The sequence below is a fragment of the Ruditapes philippinarum genome, unplaced genomic scaffold (assembly GCF_026571515.1).
Source record: "Ruditapes philippinarum isolate M1 unplaced genomic scaffold, ASM2657151v2 ctg2680_1_1_1_1, whole genome shotgun sequence".
NCBI classification, from domain to species: Eukaryota; Metazoa; Mollusca; class Bivalvia; order Venerida; family Veneridae; genus Ruditapes; species Ruditapes philippinarum.
Genome location: NW_026855094.1, coordinates 55,293 through 72,136, shown reverse-complemented (window position 1 = coordinate 72,136; position 16,844 = coordinate 55,293). Strand labels below are relative to the sequence as shown.

The 16,844-nt window shown below is 31.2% G+C and overlaps 1 protein-coding gene across 3 annotated transcripts; it reads right to left on the bottom strand.

The window, feature by feature from the left end:
• Positions 1-712: 712 nt before the first annotated feature.
• LOC132742093 (sodium/bile acid cotransporter 7-like) lies at positions 713-16,773 on the bottom strand. 3 transcript variants are annotated; one of them, XM_060730389.1, is made up of 12 exons: positions 16,549-16,773; positions 16,025-16,107; positions 15,587-15,723; positions 15,103-15,178; positions 14,554-14,592; positions 12,574-12,609; positions 11,996-12,144; positions 10,734-10,834; positions 9,698-9,823; positions 9,096-9,246; positions 2,713-2,729; positions 713-995 (listed from the first exon to the last, which is right to left on the bottom strand). In XM_060730389.1, the coding sequence occupies exons 1-12, from the start codon at positions 16,640-16,642 to the stop codon at positions 946-948; spliced, it is 1,059 nt and encodes a 352-aa protein (XP_060586372.1). In that variant the 5' UTR covers positions 16,643-16,773; the 3' UTR covers positions 713-945. The 3 variants fall into 3 exon arrangements, with proteins under 3 accessions (XP_060586372.1, XP_060586376.1, XP_060586373.1); XM_060730393.1 differs by lacking the exon at positions 2,713-2,729 and adding an exon at positions 7,747-7,767 and having other exon boundaries at positions 16,549-16,749; XM_060730390.1 differs by lacking the exon at positions 2,713-2,729 and having other exon boundaries at positions 16,549-16,750.
• Between the last annotated feature and the right edge of the window lie 71 nt (positions 16,774-16,844).

Genomic DNA, 16,844 nt, shown 5'->3' with positions numbered 1-16,844 from the left:
TTTTCCCTATATGCATATAGTAAAAACTTAAAAAATCTTCTTTTAAAGAACTCAAAGAGCTATGGCTAAGATATTTAGCATCAAACATATTCTAATGGGTGTCTACCAAGTTTGTTCAAATAAAAGCCTTGGGGTCAAAATTGGCGCCGCCCCAGGGGTCATTGATTTTCCTTATATATGTATAGCAAAAACTTAAAAAATCTTTTTTTAAAGAACTCAAAGAGCTATGGCTAAGATATTGAGCATCAAACATGTTCTAATAGGTGTCTACCAAGTTTGTTCAATTAAAAGCCCTGGGGTCAAAATTGGCCCCGCCCCGGGGGTCATTGATTTTCTTTATATGTGTATAGCAAAAACTTAAAATCTTCTTTGAAAAAACCCAAATAGCTAGAGTTTAGATATTAAGCATGAAACATCTTCTAGTAAGTGTCTACAAAGTTTGTTCAAATAAAAGCCCTGGGGTCAAAACTGGCCTGGCCCAAGGGGTTTCATTGTTTTTAACTATATGTGTATAGTAAAAACTTAAAAAAAATCTTCTTTTAAAAAGCCCAATGAGCTAGAGCTTAGATGTTCAGCATGAAACATCTTTTTATGAATGTCTACCAAGTTTGTGCAAATAAAAGCCCTTGGGTTAAATTGGCCCTGCAACGTTGGGGGGGTTGGGGGGGCCTATATACAGGTGAGCGATCTCAGGGCCATCATGGCCCTCTTGTTTAGGGATGTTAATATCATAAAATTTAAAGCAAAAATAAGGAACCAGCAGCATGGAGCCTGGCCAGACAGCACAGAAGTGTAAGCTGACCTGGTTCTATAATAATGGCAATGGCCCATCAATGTGACCCACTGTGCAGTTATGTAAAATATCATGTCAGCATTGCATTTAAAACCCCCTCTCACTAATCTTGCAAACTTCATAGTGGTACGCTCTTCCCTTCCACTGTTTTCCTAGACTGCTACACCATCACTATCAGACTGAGTAGCTAAATAATCCCCGTCTGAAAAAATAGAACCAAAGTTTTATATATGACACAAAGGACAAAATAAACCTGATTTCCAAGTTTCTTATTTATTTTATTTTTTCTTTCAGCTGAAACACATGCTGTTATCAGTATTAAGAACAATAATCATAAAAAATAAATTGCAGTTATTATTTAATGAATAAATAAAGTTATAAATCTGAAAATACTCTAAATGGTGAATATAATTGTTAACAATTTCATGCAAATGAATGAAAAATAGAATCTTTTTAAATTCTAATACATGTAGTAATCTACAGATCGGTCGTGACAATAAAACTTGGCTTTCTATTTTTAAAAAGAAGACTGGCATCAACTTAGTTAAAAAAAAGAAAACCAGTCAAAACAACTCTATATTTTATTGTACAGTTATTCAAATCAAAAATATAATTTTATTTTTCAGAGCTGGTAATTATGATATCCAAGAGGATTGAAGAGAAAGAAAGAAATGTTTACAATGTTAGGTCAAGGAGAATAAGTTAGACACAAGTTATGCACAAGTTGGAGAATGTAGGGAAAAGGTCAGATAAGTTCCAAAAAGGAAAGAAAATTACAAGAAAGGTAAGGAGAAAAAGAGAAGATGGAATTATATATCTTAAATCAATAATATTTCAAAATAAACGAGTATAAGATGTAAGAGGGCATTTCAAACTAAATGACAGCTAGTGTATCACGATATTTTATTTATCAGAATGCTGGCAAACTAAACAAAAGTATAGTCAACCTTCATCACCCTAAATGACCTTAGCCTAATAACTGAAATTGAAAAAGGACACGAAAAAATAAGATGTGATACTGCAATTTTTTTTTTTATAAAATTCAAATTGTGACTTATTGGTCAATAATAAACCCATTTTTACCATTGCAATTTTTGCATATTTATTAAGGCTACATCATAACGTAATAAAATTTTCACTATTGCAGAAAGAAGTATCTTCAACCTTTGAATTAAAAGGAAACTGTCTAATTTCTTTTTTTTTAAAGGACTAGATTTAAATTTTGGAACTGTTTGGAGCTAGTCTGCCTGCTGGTCAGACTGCACAGATATTTAGGCTGGCCTGGCTCTATACTGGTGACAAGAACCAGTCCGCATAGCTCAAATCGGTTAGAGCACAAGATTTGTAATCTCGACATTGTGGGTTCGATTCCCGGGCTGGCCAACTGAAATAACAAATCAGTTTTTCAGATGAGACTTTAAATCGAGGTCCTGTGTATGAGTGCTTAAACAAACACTTAGCACGCTAACGAACCAGGAGAAGCTTCTCGAATTGTGGTATCTTTTTGTATGATTGTTTCTTGGACTTTCCTCAAAAATATAAAAAGACAAATACTTTTCTGGAGGACTTGCTTATATTGACTGCATTTTCATATTACTGAAAATCCAAAACACATAGATCTTTTGCAAAAGTAGATCTCGAAATACAACCCACATATAAACTTTAGTGTTATTAAGAAAGGCCCACAACATAATGTACTGGCAAATTTTTCATAGTAACATTTCTAAGACATTTTATGTTAATTAAGGTATATCCCATGCTTTCTTACGAATGACAAAACCCACAAATTGCAGTATCTTCCCCTGTATGTTGTTATAGTTTGTGGGGGGTTTAGATATCCTGTCCACATTTGGTACAAGTTTTTATTTTGGAAGACATGTTAAAACATTTTCACCCATTTCTTTTTCATATTTCTTTACCTTCCAAATTTTCTTCACTGACAGATAAACATAATATATATATATTAATTTTTCTATCCAAACAAATAATGAATTAACAATAATAATTTTTTAAAAACAGCATGCCTCTAGAACATTGTTTTACAATTGACTTTATGATAATTCATAATATAAGTAATAAACAAATTTGACAGGTTAAACTGTCCTATCTAAAACGGTTGTTTGTATATACATGTAACTTACCCAGCTAAGTGAGGGTTACCGTATATTACAAACAACCATTTATATAATTCCAGAGTATCTCTATTAATTAGGTATTTAAATATAAAAATTAGCCAAAGAATCTACCAAAGTTGAAGAAACACATACATAAAATATATTCAATATGTACTTTGTAACTTTACCATGGTGTATGGAAAAAGACAACACTAAAGAATTTCAATAATTTTTAATGGTGGCCCTTCTGGCTAGTAATCTTAGGATTGCAGACTGCATGGGATCAAATCCTTTCAAAGGCAAGCCCCTGTGTCCTTGAGCATCTTTAAGCTCATTGATTTAATAGTAAAGTTGGTTTCAGGATGTGTCTTTAAGCTTACAGCTTCTTTAAAACATCTGAACTAAAAACTTAGAAATAAATTCTGAATTAACTAAAACAAGATTGCATTTGAGAAAAATGCTATGCCACCGCATTAATACAACACTAAATAGTAGTGTAGGAACAGATTTTTTTTGTTTCTATACAATTTTGAAGATTGTCATAATGCATAGATCCCTGACCTATCTTATTCTTATTATCAGATTTGTGGTTAAATCTGTTGTTTTAACTCAATAAAGATCAAGAGTAGGAATATATCAAATGCACTCGAGACTAGTGAATTTGGTGGTGAAGGTCATATTTCACACAGCCTAAATTCATGACTACATCAAAAGGACAAACACAATAAGACACTTTTGTCAAAATCTAGGTCAGCTGAAATCAAAGTTCACTTTACATCTTAATCTGTGCACATGGTGCAAATTTCATAGCTGTACATCAAAGGACAAGAAAGTAGGTCACATTCATCAAAATCTAGGGTCACCTGATATCAAAGTTCAATTTTACAACTATAACTGTGCACATGGTCAAAATTTCATTGCTGTACATCAAAGGACAAGAAAGTAAGGTCACTGTCCCCCTTTGGGCAAAGGCAAAATTTTTGGATCCAAGGGTTTAATTCCAAAACAATCTTGACACAGGTCCACACCAAACAAAATTGGCAAGTCAAATATCTAAGCTGTAGCTTTCTCTCCATTCAGAAAACATTTGTTTTATTTTCTGTTTTTACTATGTGTACATAATGAGAATCACTGCCCCCTGGCAGGGCCAATTTTTGACACCAGGGGGGAAAAATTTGAACAACTTTGGTAGAGGACCTATAGATGATATTATATAGCAAAACATCCAAGCTCTTATGCCTTGTGCCTTCAGTCAAAAATATTTTTTTATTTTTTTTACTATATGTACATAATGAAAAATCAATGACCCCCTGGGCGGAACCAATTTTGACCCCAGGGCTATTAATTTGAACAATTTTGGTAAAGGTTCACTTTGCAAAGTTCTCATGCCATATATTTAACCTCTAGCCTTTGTCAATTCAGAGAAAAAGATTTTTTCAATTCAGAGAAGAAGATTTTTCAAGTTTTCACTTATACAATCATATAAGGAAAACTATCACCTCTGGGCAGGGCAATTTTAACACTAGGGGCATAATTAAACAAACTTTAGTAGAGGACCCATAGATGATATTATATACCAATATATCCAAAGCCTAAGCCTTGTACCGTCAGACAAGAAGGATTTTTTAATTTTTTTACTCTATGTACATAAGTGAAATCAATGACCCTGGGGGTGGGCCAATTTTGACCCTAGGGCTATAATTTGTACAATCTTGCTATAGAGGTTCACTCATAATGTTTTATGCAAATTACTTAAACTCTAGTCTTTGTAAATTTAAAAGAAGATGATTTTTTAAATTTTTTACAATATACATATAAGGAAAACCTATGGCCCCCGGGGCGGGGCTAATTTTGACACAAAATTTGAACAACTTTGGTAGAGTTCCTATAGATGATATCATTTAACAAATATTAAAGCTCAAGCTTGTACCTTCAGACAATAAGATTTTTTATTATATATATATATACTGAAAATCAATGACCCCGGGGCGCGGGCAATTTTGACCCCAGGCTATAATTTGAACAATCTTGCTAGAAAGTTCACTTCACAATGTTTCATGCAAAATATCTAACCTCTTTAGCATTTGTCAATTTGCTAAAAGATTTTTTTTTAAAGTTTTACTATAAGTTTTTACTATATACATATAAGGAAAACCAATGACCCCCCGGGCGGGGCCGATTTTGACCCCAGGGCTTATAATTTGAACAATCTGGGTAGAGGTCAATCAGACAATGCCTTATGCAAAATATCTAAGCTCTAGGCCTTTTGGGCTTAACAAGAAGGTAATTTTAAGTTTTTTACTATATGTACATATAGTGAAAATTAATGACCCCGGGGCTGGGCCGATTTTGACCCCAGGGCTATAATTTGAACAATCTTGGTAAGGGGTCTACCAGACAATGCCTTATGCAAATATCTAAGCTCTAGGCCTTTTCGGTCTTTACAAGAAGGTATTTTAAGTTTTTAACTATATATAAATATAGTGAAAATCAATGACCCCCGGGGCGGGGCTGATTTTGACCCCAGGGCTATAATTTGAACAATCTTGGTAGAGGTCTACCAGACAATGCCTTATGCAAAATATCTAAGCTCTAGGCCTTTTGGGTCTTTACAAGAAGATTTTTTAAATTTATTCTTATAATTCCTTATGGTTGCCATGGCAACCAGATTTCTGCATGGAATGAAATTCTTTGAACAACTTTTTGAACCCCTTCACCCAAGGATCAATCCTGCCAAGTTTGGTTGAAATTGGACTAGTGGTTTTTCACAAGAAGATTTTTTTAAGTTCACTATATAATCTATATAACACACACACACACAAACAAACAAACAAACACACACACACACACACATACACACAGGTGAATCGCTATATGCCACCGCATCGCAGATGCTGCGGTGGCATAAAAATTTGACATATTTGTCTCGAGACATGCTGGGCAGGGCAGACAGAAAATTGATTCAAAAGAAACCGTAATATGCTAAATAATGGAAAAAACTATTTCATAATTAAATTTGTATAACTAGCGACATAATTATACACATTACATTTTTCATTCAAGAGTACATAATAGATGCATTACTTTAACAAAACTTAGAGCATTCCTTATATAAATTCATGCAGTATTTGTTATCAAAGTACACATGAAACAGAATTTCTTGTTTTACAATTTTGACAAAAACAGAAATAATGTAATATGATATTTGAATTTTATCATATTTTTTTTCCATGCATGGCATACTTAGTAATCAAAGTGGTAGATACAAAAGTATTTGAAATAAATCATCACCTTGGTGCAGTAGCAGGATAACTTCTATTAAAGTTAATATGAGGTCAGCCATTTTTGCACTAAGGGACAAAATGTAAACCCATTTTGATTATTTGCTGAATTTTTCGTCGTGGTCCCGACTACAGTTTTTAAATTGGTTGCCCCTTGGATATAATGATATAAATTCAACAGTCCCCAGAATATCGTTATAAGTGAAGTTTACTGTATATTTTTTAATTTTTTAGTATAATACTTAATAGTATGTCATAATCTCAGACAGGATTTAGGATAAATGTTGGTTTAAACATATAATTATTACACATTCTCTTACTTTTTGATTTTAACTGTTAAGGGTTGCCAACTGTAGTGATATTTTAGTTTTATACGCTTGTAAAATAACCCTTCAATTCTAGTAATATTCTGATAAGTTTTATTTTGTAACTGAATGGATTTTCAATTGACACCAGAGCTTCAATATTTTTTCCCTACAACCATAAATCATTTTACTTTATTGTCTTTGATCCAAACCATAAAATAACGTTTTTTTATGCTTGTCTATCTTTGTGTAATATTTAATTTATAGAAACAAACTTAGAGTGAAAACGTAATTTTTGGTGCTTATATCATTTTGTATCAACAAACTGAAAGCATATGAGCCGTGTCACGACAAACCAACATAGCGGGTTTGCGACCAGCATGGATCCAGACCAGCCTGTGCATCCGCGTAGTCTGATCAGAATCCATGCTGTTCGCTTACAGACCCTATAACAAGTAAAGAAACTTATAGCGAACAGCATGGATCCTGATCAGACTGTGCGGATGCGCAGGCTGGTCTGGATCCATGCTGGTCACAAACGCACTTTGTTGGTTTTGTCGTGACACGGCTCAAATGATTTTTGTTCAGATTGAAGGATAGACAAGTACATTTAAAATAATTTTGAAGTGAAGAATTTTCCAAGCGTACATCATACCAAAATATTACATGTATTGACTACCCCTTGTCATTTTAAATTTGTTAAACAACAGCAATGAGAATACACACAAAGGTTAATCTGTCTACAATCATTAAACAAGTAAGAAACAAGGGAAATATCACAGCAAGGGTAAACAGTGTGGAGAATCAAAAAACCTGAAATGGTGTACTTTATAGAAAACATAACAAATGCCGATCAAAATTTTAGGGACGTAACGCAATAAGTGATTTTTAATTTCATGGTAAATACAGTCTACATTCGTGACAAAGTAAATTAGTTTAATTATTTTTGCCATCTCTCTATATGCAATATACATCCATCTTCCAAAGATTATCTCAATGTTCCGAATAAATTTCTAAATTGAAAAAACGAAAAACACGGGAAGGCAAATAATTATTAATCCACAGCTTAAAAAAAATTGTTTTTAATGAACTTTCCTAAACATGTGTTTTACTGAAATTTTCAGATCTGCATTCTATGATGTTATCAAAAAGTAAAGCATTTCAGGTCACATGATCTCCACACTATAATGAAATGCTAATATGTAAATGACAAAACATGCTAGCACATATGGAGCACACACACTAACACGCACCTTCAAACCTGGTCCACATTGCTACGATAGAAAACATTTAGAATAATGTACATAAACATTAGCACTTTTTCTAAACTATAATTATAAATATTCTAGTTCCATATTTTACTGTGTGAAAAAACTGTGTGTCCTAAGCCTGATTTTGAAACTTGAACCAATGACCCTTGGCGTACCATTCCTCTGCTCTACCAACTTAGCTTAGCTATTAAGGCCAATTACATATTTTTTTACCTAGTACTAGTTACCATTTCTATACTGTGACATATACATCAACAGATTTATATATTGGCTTATTTTGTCACTTTTTGAATCAATTATTCTAATAGTTGTACATAAATAAAGTGGAATTTCTAAGTTGATAAGATTTTGCATTTGCTCTTGGTCACAAAAATGCTTATTTAAAGTAAAAGACAAAGTATGCTGAATTTGTACATGCTAAAAAATATATGTTTTTCAATTAACTTATCTGAAAACAAGAAAGCTGTAGAAATTTTAACCTACTTGACATATTAACTGTTTAATAGATAATGCCAATTCAAGAAGATAAAGCACTTATTTTCAGACTTTACTAAATTCTTACCATTACGTTCTATGAAATAAACAAAAAATTATTTGTATGATACAATGGGTTTTCCTGGTTCACATTTCTAATATCAGCATCAGTTGATTTAAGTCTAACTTGTTTTAATCATTTACCCTAACGTCATCATTATCAGTGTACAGTTATGTAACTGACACACCTATTCCACCCTTACTTTTCAAAAATCCTACCCAACACCTATACATGTACTTCACTTCCCCACTGTTAAAAAAATTGGATCACATATGATAAGTAAATGCAAAATTATATATTACTGTTTTTCTACAAAACAAAGTCTAAGTGAAATTACATCTACAGGGGAACTAACCTCTGCAAAGCAACCCTCTGTATAGAAATAATCTCTTAACAATCTTTCCAAATTAAAATTTAACTTTGAATTTAACCTGTCTAGAGCAACACCTTTCCGTAACAACCAAAATCTTTGCGTCCAAAAGGGTGTTGCCCTGTAGCAGTTGTAAAAGCAAGCTTTTAAAACCTTATTCTAAAAATTCAATAAAAAGGGTGTTGCCCTGTAGCAGTTGTAAAAGCAAGCTTTTAAAACCTTATTCTAAAAATTCAATAAAAAGGGTGTTGCCCTGTAGCAGTTGTAAAAGCAGACCTATAAATCCTAATTCTAAAAATTCAATAATTTTAAGTTATTAAGATTAATGCATAAAAGGAATAAAATAATTTAAATAGAAGCCATTTAAATAATTATTATCCCACTTTAAACCACTAATCAATCATGTACATTTAGTTGAATACGTACCCCGATCTTGGTCCACTAAGCATCCATGATCGTACTGACGGCACTAGAAGTCCACCTAGGAGTATTTGTGTCGGATGATACACTAGTAAAGGTATGGTAATTAATGACAGACTTGCTGAGTCGGCAAATATGATTTTTATTATTGGAATTCCTGCAAAGACAAAAAACAACAACGCTTGAACACTTTCCAAAAACAATATCAAATTTTAGGCTACTTATATAAGTATATACATAAGTATATAAATATGTTTTTTAATTAGCACATGTATTTGTTATTTTGTGCAAGCATTTCTTTTTTATTGATTTTTAACTCAATACATTTCAGACATAAATTTTATTAAAAGCATGCCACCATCTCACCAGAAGAGTGATACTAATTTTTAAAAAGATAGAAAATGTCTCAGGTTAAATCACATTGACAATGTTTTTATTTTTTAGTTTAAAAAAAAAAATTAACAAAATAAAGAGACTATTTTAAATCTGTGTTGAACATATTCACAAGCAAATCTTGACCAGCAATCAAATTTTTATCTAATATGAATAAATTACCTAGCCCCAGATTTTGTCATGTAACTATGCAGACTGTATAATTGTATACTTACCTAAAGTAAGTGATTTGTGTGTACAACAAAACATTAAAGCAACAGTGTCACTGCGTGAAAAATGAAACAATCTACTACTGCTGAATGTAAACACACTGTATAGTAAACACAACTGTATGCAGATAACTGAAAATAAAACACGACAATGTAAACACACTGTAAGTAAACACACTGTATGCAGATAACTGAAAATAAAACACAGCAAAAATAATTTTAAATCTATGAAAGTTTATCAACTGGGCATTAATTATGTTTTTTAAGAAGCTTGGTTATTTTTTACAGTAGGTGGGTCTACATTAATAACCAGAAAGAAAAGGACATAAAAAGAAGTACCTTGGCTGGCTATGCAGTAAATTTTACCTTGTTATAGAAGGTCATACTCCACCAGCATGTTTATTCAGTCTGACATAATGTTATTTCGGTGGCTGCCCACATTCTAATATGCTAATATTGAGAATGGACAGATGGTCTGCTCCAAATTCAAATTCAGACAGGTCTATTGTACAAAGCTAACAATGTTATAGATAACAAAACAAGATCTGTCAGTAGGACAGTATGCTCAACTTCTCTAAGTGTTTGATAGCATAAATAATGTAAGAATTTTGGAGATATCAAATTGCATGCAAAAACTAAACTAAGTATGAAGCTGATATGAGTACAATAGCTCTTCTTATATATAAATAGCTGAGCTTACAAGAGCTGTCTGTAGGACAGTGTGCTCGATTTTTCAAGTGCCTTATAGTATAATTGCCTGGAAAATGCAGTATTTTCAATTTTCTAACATCAAAAAGGGCCATAATTCTGTCAAAATCCATGTTAGAGTTATGAGCCTAATGGACAACCTCCTATTATACTCTTCAATAAGTGTGTGAAGTTTCAAGCTATTCCCTTCAGTAGTTTTAGAGATACCAACTTGCATGCAAAAAACATAACCAAGAATGAAGTTGATGTTGACGCCTGGGTGAGTACAATAGCTATCCCTTATTCTTTAAATAGTCAAACTAAAAATTGTAAATGTCTTTAACATTATACTTACTTAATATTACAGTAATGAAGAAACTTGATGGATCAACATCTATCGATTCCTGGGAGAACGTATCACAGAATGTTGCATAGATAATGAGAAGTAAAACCCCACTGAAACAATTAGAGAAATCACAGATCTTGTATCTCAATTTTTTTATGGTTTTATATCATTTATATGATGCTCAAATGAAGATTTATCAATATTGTAAGTTCCAAAAAGCATTATTTGTAAAGATATTACCAAATTTACATTTCATGTAAATAAAGGGAGGTTATTAGAAATTTATTTTCAATAAAGTCTAAGCCCAATTTTTCCATAAGAAATGAATGCATATAATTTTAAAGATTACTTATAATGCGTATGAATATTTGCAGTAAATGTTTAACATATTCTTGGGTGTTTAGGAATTGTTTTAGAAGAATAATTATATACATATATAAAATTTAATATAAGTATTGTTACATCCTTAATTACATCTTACAGGATCTTTAATAACAATAACCATTATAACTGATCATTACTGCTATAAGTAATGAAAATATATGTGATCAATTTGACTTTAGAAGAAATATCATTTCTTTCTGGAAATTTTCCGAAAAGTTTTGATAATTTGTCATTATCTTTTCAGTGCATGCACATATACACATCTTAACTCAGCTATTTTCATGCGGACAATTACATATTGATATATAGGTCAAGTAAGTAAACATTGGTAAAATGGAAAAAGCAAATTTAGATAAAAATCTGACCAGATTAATAACCAATGAAATTTCTCCTTTTTTTCAGAATTACCAGTACTGGTAACTTATATTCTACCAATAGATGATAGGTCCCAAAAGTAGAGTGTGGAGCAATTGGTCGCCAAAAACTTTGAATTTTATTAGCCCTTTTCTTTTCATTTTATTTGAGTTAAAATGAAAATAGCAATGCCAAATTACAAACAAGAAAATTTTGAATTTTTAGATTATATATTTACAACAATAATTTTGAATTTTCAGATTAAAAAAAAAATGACAAGAAAATTGGGAATATTCAAGATCATAATTTGGCAACAAAATTGGGAATTTTTGGACCATATACATTGTACTGTAAAATAATAAATGTATTTTGTATTGTCAGATCATGTATTGATAATAAAATTTTGAAATTATCAGATCACAACTGGGAAAAGAAGAAACTTTATCACATTGAGAATGTGTCTTTTAATTAAAGCTTAAATTCAATCAAATAAAACAAGAGTATGGCACAAATTTAGTGACATATATACATACCTTCCTATCTGGCCCCAGGGAACACTTTTTAGGTTAATAAAGTTAGCTAAATATCGTCTTATCCATTGGCCAATGATTAATGGTAAAACAACAGTTGCTGTAAGTTGTAAAAATATAGATGCTACAGGGACAGCAGCCTTTGATCCTACCTGAAATACAACATACATGTTTGAAATGTCTGAAACTGAAATATTAATTAATACAAATATGTATGTGTAAGATTTCTAAAGAATTATATATGTTTTTCACATCTAAATTCTGATACATGAAAACTTGATTAAAATATGTATAATCCTTCAATATGACAAGATTTATTTCCTTATTTAGATAAGTCTTACACTTTCTAAGGGACAACATTATTAATTTTTCCCAAAATGGTGTCCGAAATTTCCCAATGTCAAATGACCATAATAATTCATAATTTGGCTGTTGTTAAGGATTGCTTTTTATCTAATTTTCCTTTTTTCATGACAAAAACTTCACAATATGGGTTACATTTATAAATTATAACTTTAATAATATTGATATTACCTTTTAAAAAAGAACTTAAATTAAGGTTAAAAGAATCTCATTCTTACTAAAGCTAATATAAGTGTTGGGGTGACTGCTATACCCTGTAATTAAAAATTAAACTAGAAATGTGTCATCATGCCACGGATGCCCCCGCATGCAGCCAAAATTTCAGATGTTATAATATTTAGTTCCAAATTTGTTTGCACAAATAATTTTTTTCATTTTAAGTTCAAAGCCCTTAAAACTTTTCAATGTTAACACAAACCATTTTCATACAATGTTCAAGGCACTGAAATTATTCAGTCTAAACCTTTTGAAATTAGCATATTTCATATTTGTAGCCAAAATAATGGGCATTGGCTACATACATTTCAGTGCTGAAACTGAAAGTTCAAAATTTTTACAACATTCAAGAAAGATAAGTTTGTCCAAAATCATTGAACCACGACCAAATTCAAACTTAAACTGCTTATTCCTAAGATGTATCTATATTATTTTCAAAGTGAAAGGGACATAACTCTGCCAAAAAGTCATCGAACCATGACCAAATTCCAACTTGACCTGCCCATTCCTTTGACATATCCATATGTCAAATTTGAGTAGTTGGGTAGATAATGAACAGAAACTGTAAATTTCATATTATTTTCAAAGTGAAAGGGGCATTACTCTGCCAAAAATCATTGAACCATGACCAAATTCAAACTTGGCCTGGGCATTCCAAAAATATATCCATATGTCAAATTTGAGTTGAATGTGTTGTACCATTGGGGAGATAATAAACAGAAACTGAAAATTTCATATTATTTTCAAAGTGAAAGGGGCATAACTCTGCCAAAAATCATTGAACCATAACCAACTTTGAACTTGACTTGCGCATTCCTGTGATGTATCCATATGTCAAGTTTGAGTTAAAAGTGTTGTACCATTGGGGAGATAATGACCGGAAACTGAAAATTTCATATTATTTCCAAAGTGAAAGGGGCATAACTCTGCCAAAAATCATTGAACCATAACCAACTTTGAACTTGACTTGCGCATTCCTGTGATGTATCCATATGTCAAATTTGAGTTGAATGTGTTGTACTGTTGGGGAGATAATGAACGGAAACTGAAAATTTCATATTATTTTCAAAGTAAAAGGGGCATAACTCTGCCAAAAATCATCGAACCATGACCAAATTCGAACTTGACCTGTATTTTCTCATGACATATCCATATGTCAAGTTTGAGTTGAATGTGTTGTACCATTGCGGAGATAATGAACGGAAACTGAAAATTTCATATTATTTTAAAGTAAAAGGGGCATAACTCTGCCAAAAATCATTGAACCATGACCAAATTCGAACTTGACCTGTATTTTCTCTCGACATATCCATATGTCAAATTTGAGTTGAATGTGTGCAACCCTTACTAAGATAATGAACGGAAACTGATGATGACGGAATGACAGAATGACGGAATGACGGAAGGACGGAATGACGGAATGACGGAAGGACGGAACAGGGTAACACTATATGCCCCGGCCATTACATGGCGGGGGCATAACAATATACATGTTCTGGGAATATTAAAAGAATGTGATATTCTGGTGGGATATATCATCGAGTTGGTCGTGGAATATTGTGTTCACACACTGGTGGTTAAGACAGGCCATTATTGAAGCAGCAATATTTTAGGTGTTTCAAACCTTCACAACTGATTTAAATAATCTGTGACAATACATGTAGTTAAAATTCAAGTCAACATATAAAGCCACTTTCTTAACTTAGACCCATTATATTAGCATGTGAGATGTGGCACACCTTTTTAGCACAAACAAACATTTTGTTCTTACAGCCTTTTCATTTGAATATGCATATATGAAAATAGCATGCAAACAAAGATAAACAAAACTGATTAAAATCATCTTATTTGTCTGGTCATTTAAAATAGCCCCAAGGCAAACAGTTATTGTTTAACAAAATTAGCAACACTAGTTATCATCATGTTCAATCTCTCTTACATATGAAAATAATGTTATATTAAAGAATCTACTTTATACTCACAAGAAAACTTCCAAATGCTGAGTTGAAAATAGCTGCAGCCTGAAATCATAGAGCTTTATTTATGAGTTGGCATAGACTAAATATTAGAATGTAAGTGCCAATACAATGAACTGGACACAATTCACTATAAATGATAGGAAATGTTTGCCAGTGTGCAGGTCAAATGAAGTTAGAAGAATCATCTTTGCAAAGAAAGTATATTATACTGACAGAAATTACTTATATGAAAAGAAAAAAAATATATGTGAAAAATGTAAAAAGTTTTCACCCAAAATTGTTCATAAAAATATCAATATCCAATTCAAAAGGAATATAGAAATAAATATAACATGTTTTTTACCCCTGGTGTTTTTTGCATTTAAACATATTTTATTGTTTTTTGTGTTTTTTGCATGAAATGTTTTATGAAAATAATATACATGTACTTTATAAAAATGTGTATACATGTATTGGTCATTGATATTTCTTTATACTAAAATTTTCTTCAAATAAAGATGATGATGATAAAATACATGTTATGACAATTATAAAATAGTAATAAATAATCACCTCATTGCCACCAACTGCTTTTGTAAGGATAACTGCTGAAGACACGGGTGGTGGTAAACAACTCAATATCTTCAATCTTACAAAAAAAGAAAAAAATAACAATTAGTTAACATTTCAATTAGAAAGATGTAAGAATGCAAAAATGTTATAATAATTCAAACTGGTCACCTTGATTTATCTATTTCACCATTTAACACACTGAATACTAGCGGGGATTAAAAATAACATGTCATTGCCCTTTGAATCATTTTCTACAAGTTCATTTGTACATGTATAATTTTTTCTCCTAAACTCCTTCATTTCTCCTATAAATCCAAAATTTTAATGCAAATCAAAATTTTAGTCATGAAGAATTTTTCTAACATTAAATGTTTAAGCTTAAGGTATAATACATGTAAGTGTCTTAAGTTAAATACTATGGACCTGTTATAAAATCTGATGAAATTCACCATCATATTTTAATCATGTGTAAGAAAATACAAACCCTTCTAAAACTTGTTGGTTGAATTCTGCAATGCTCAAAAAGCCAACTAAAGCAAATATTATTACTGGAAACAAAATGAAGGTAAAGCCTTGAATAAAGACATGAACTTTGACCTGCAATAATGCTCTTCCCAAATCCTGAAAACAGATTATTAATTAATATGTAAAAGTGCTTAGAACATAACTGTAAGATAGAGTTTAATGAGAAATCACATAATTTTTGTTTGAAATTAACTATTTAATCACTTAAAAACAATTTTTTAACTTCTCTTATTTTTTTTTTTATTTTTCTTTTGTTACTTCAAGGTAACTAAAGTTTTATTTCTAAATAGTTTTGAATTGCAAATGGTATTTAAAATTATGTCATTGATAATGTAAATATTGAAGAATATTACTATCATCAATCTTTAAAATTTACAAAATTGTGAACACTATTTACCTCACTTTTCAATGAAATTCCACTATTGAAGAAAATTATGAAGACTGCAATATATTTCACTGTTATCTCGGGCATTAAAACTCCTATAAGGAAAGGAAACTTGTATGCAATGGATTAAAAATGTTGATATTTATAAAATAAGAACATACGTTATAAATTTTGAATTTAAATATGCTTGATGCGAAAATATTAAATCTTTTAAAAGTTTCTTACGACTTGTATATAAATTGATTTCAAGACATTTTCAGCCAAAAGATTTTAAGGTGTCCCAAATTACCAACTTCAGTCATTTCTGCTTGGACATTTCGCCTTTTTCGGCCCTTTACCAAATTGGCCCTAAATTTAATTTAGAAATTTCCTATTATAAACGTCATGTTTTCTTTGTGAACATTATCTGCAATACCTAAAATAAATTGTAAAACTATTGCTAAAACTTCTTGCAGCAAATTGAAGCAAGGTCTTTCAAATATTTGAAAGACCTGATTATCATATAAAATTCACAACTCTTAAAAAAAATTGACAACCTCCTTTAGATCCAATTTCAGGAGCGAATTTAGCTAAACTTATCACTACAATTATTCCAATCAAGAACCAATTCTTTTTTAATACAGACAACATTGTTTTTCATTTCACTTATTCGTTTCTCTATAAGTTTGACAGTTTCCACGTTTGCACAGGAAGTGCCTACCAACACCCCAAAAACTTAACCGGATATTCATGTGCAATAAAAGTAGTAATTTATTGACAATCATTTCAGTACTATATATTCGATTTTAGTTATGGTAGATACAATATAAACATTTAAATTCCATTTTCTGTA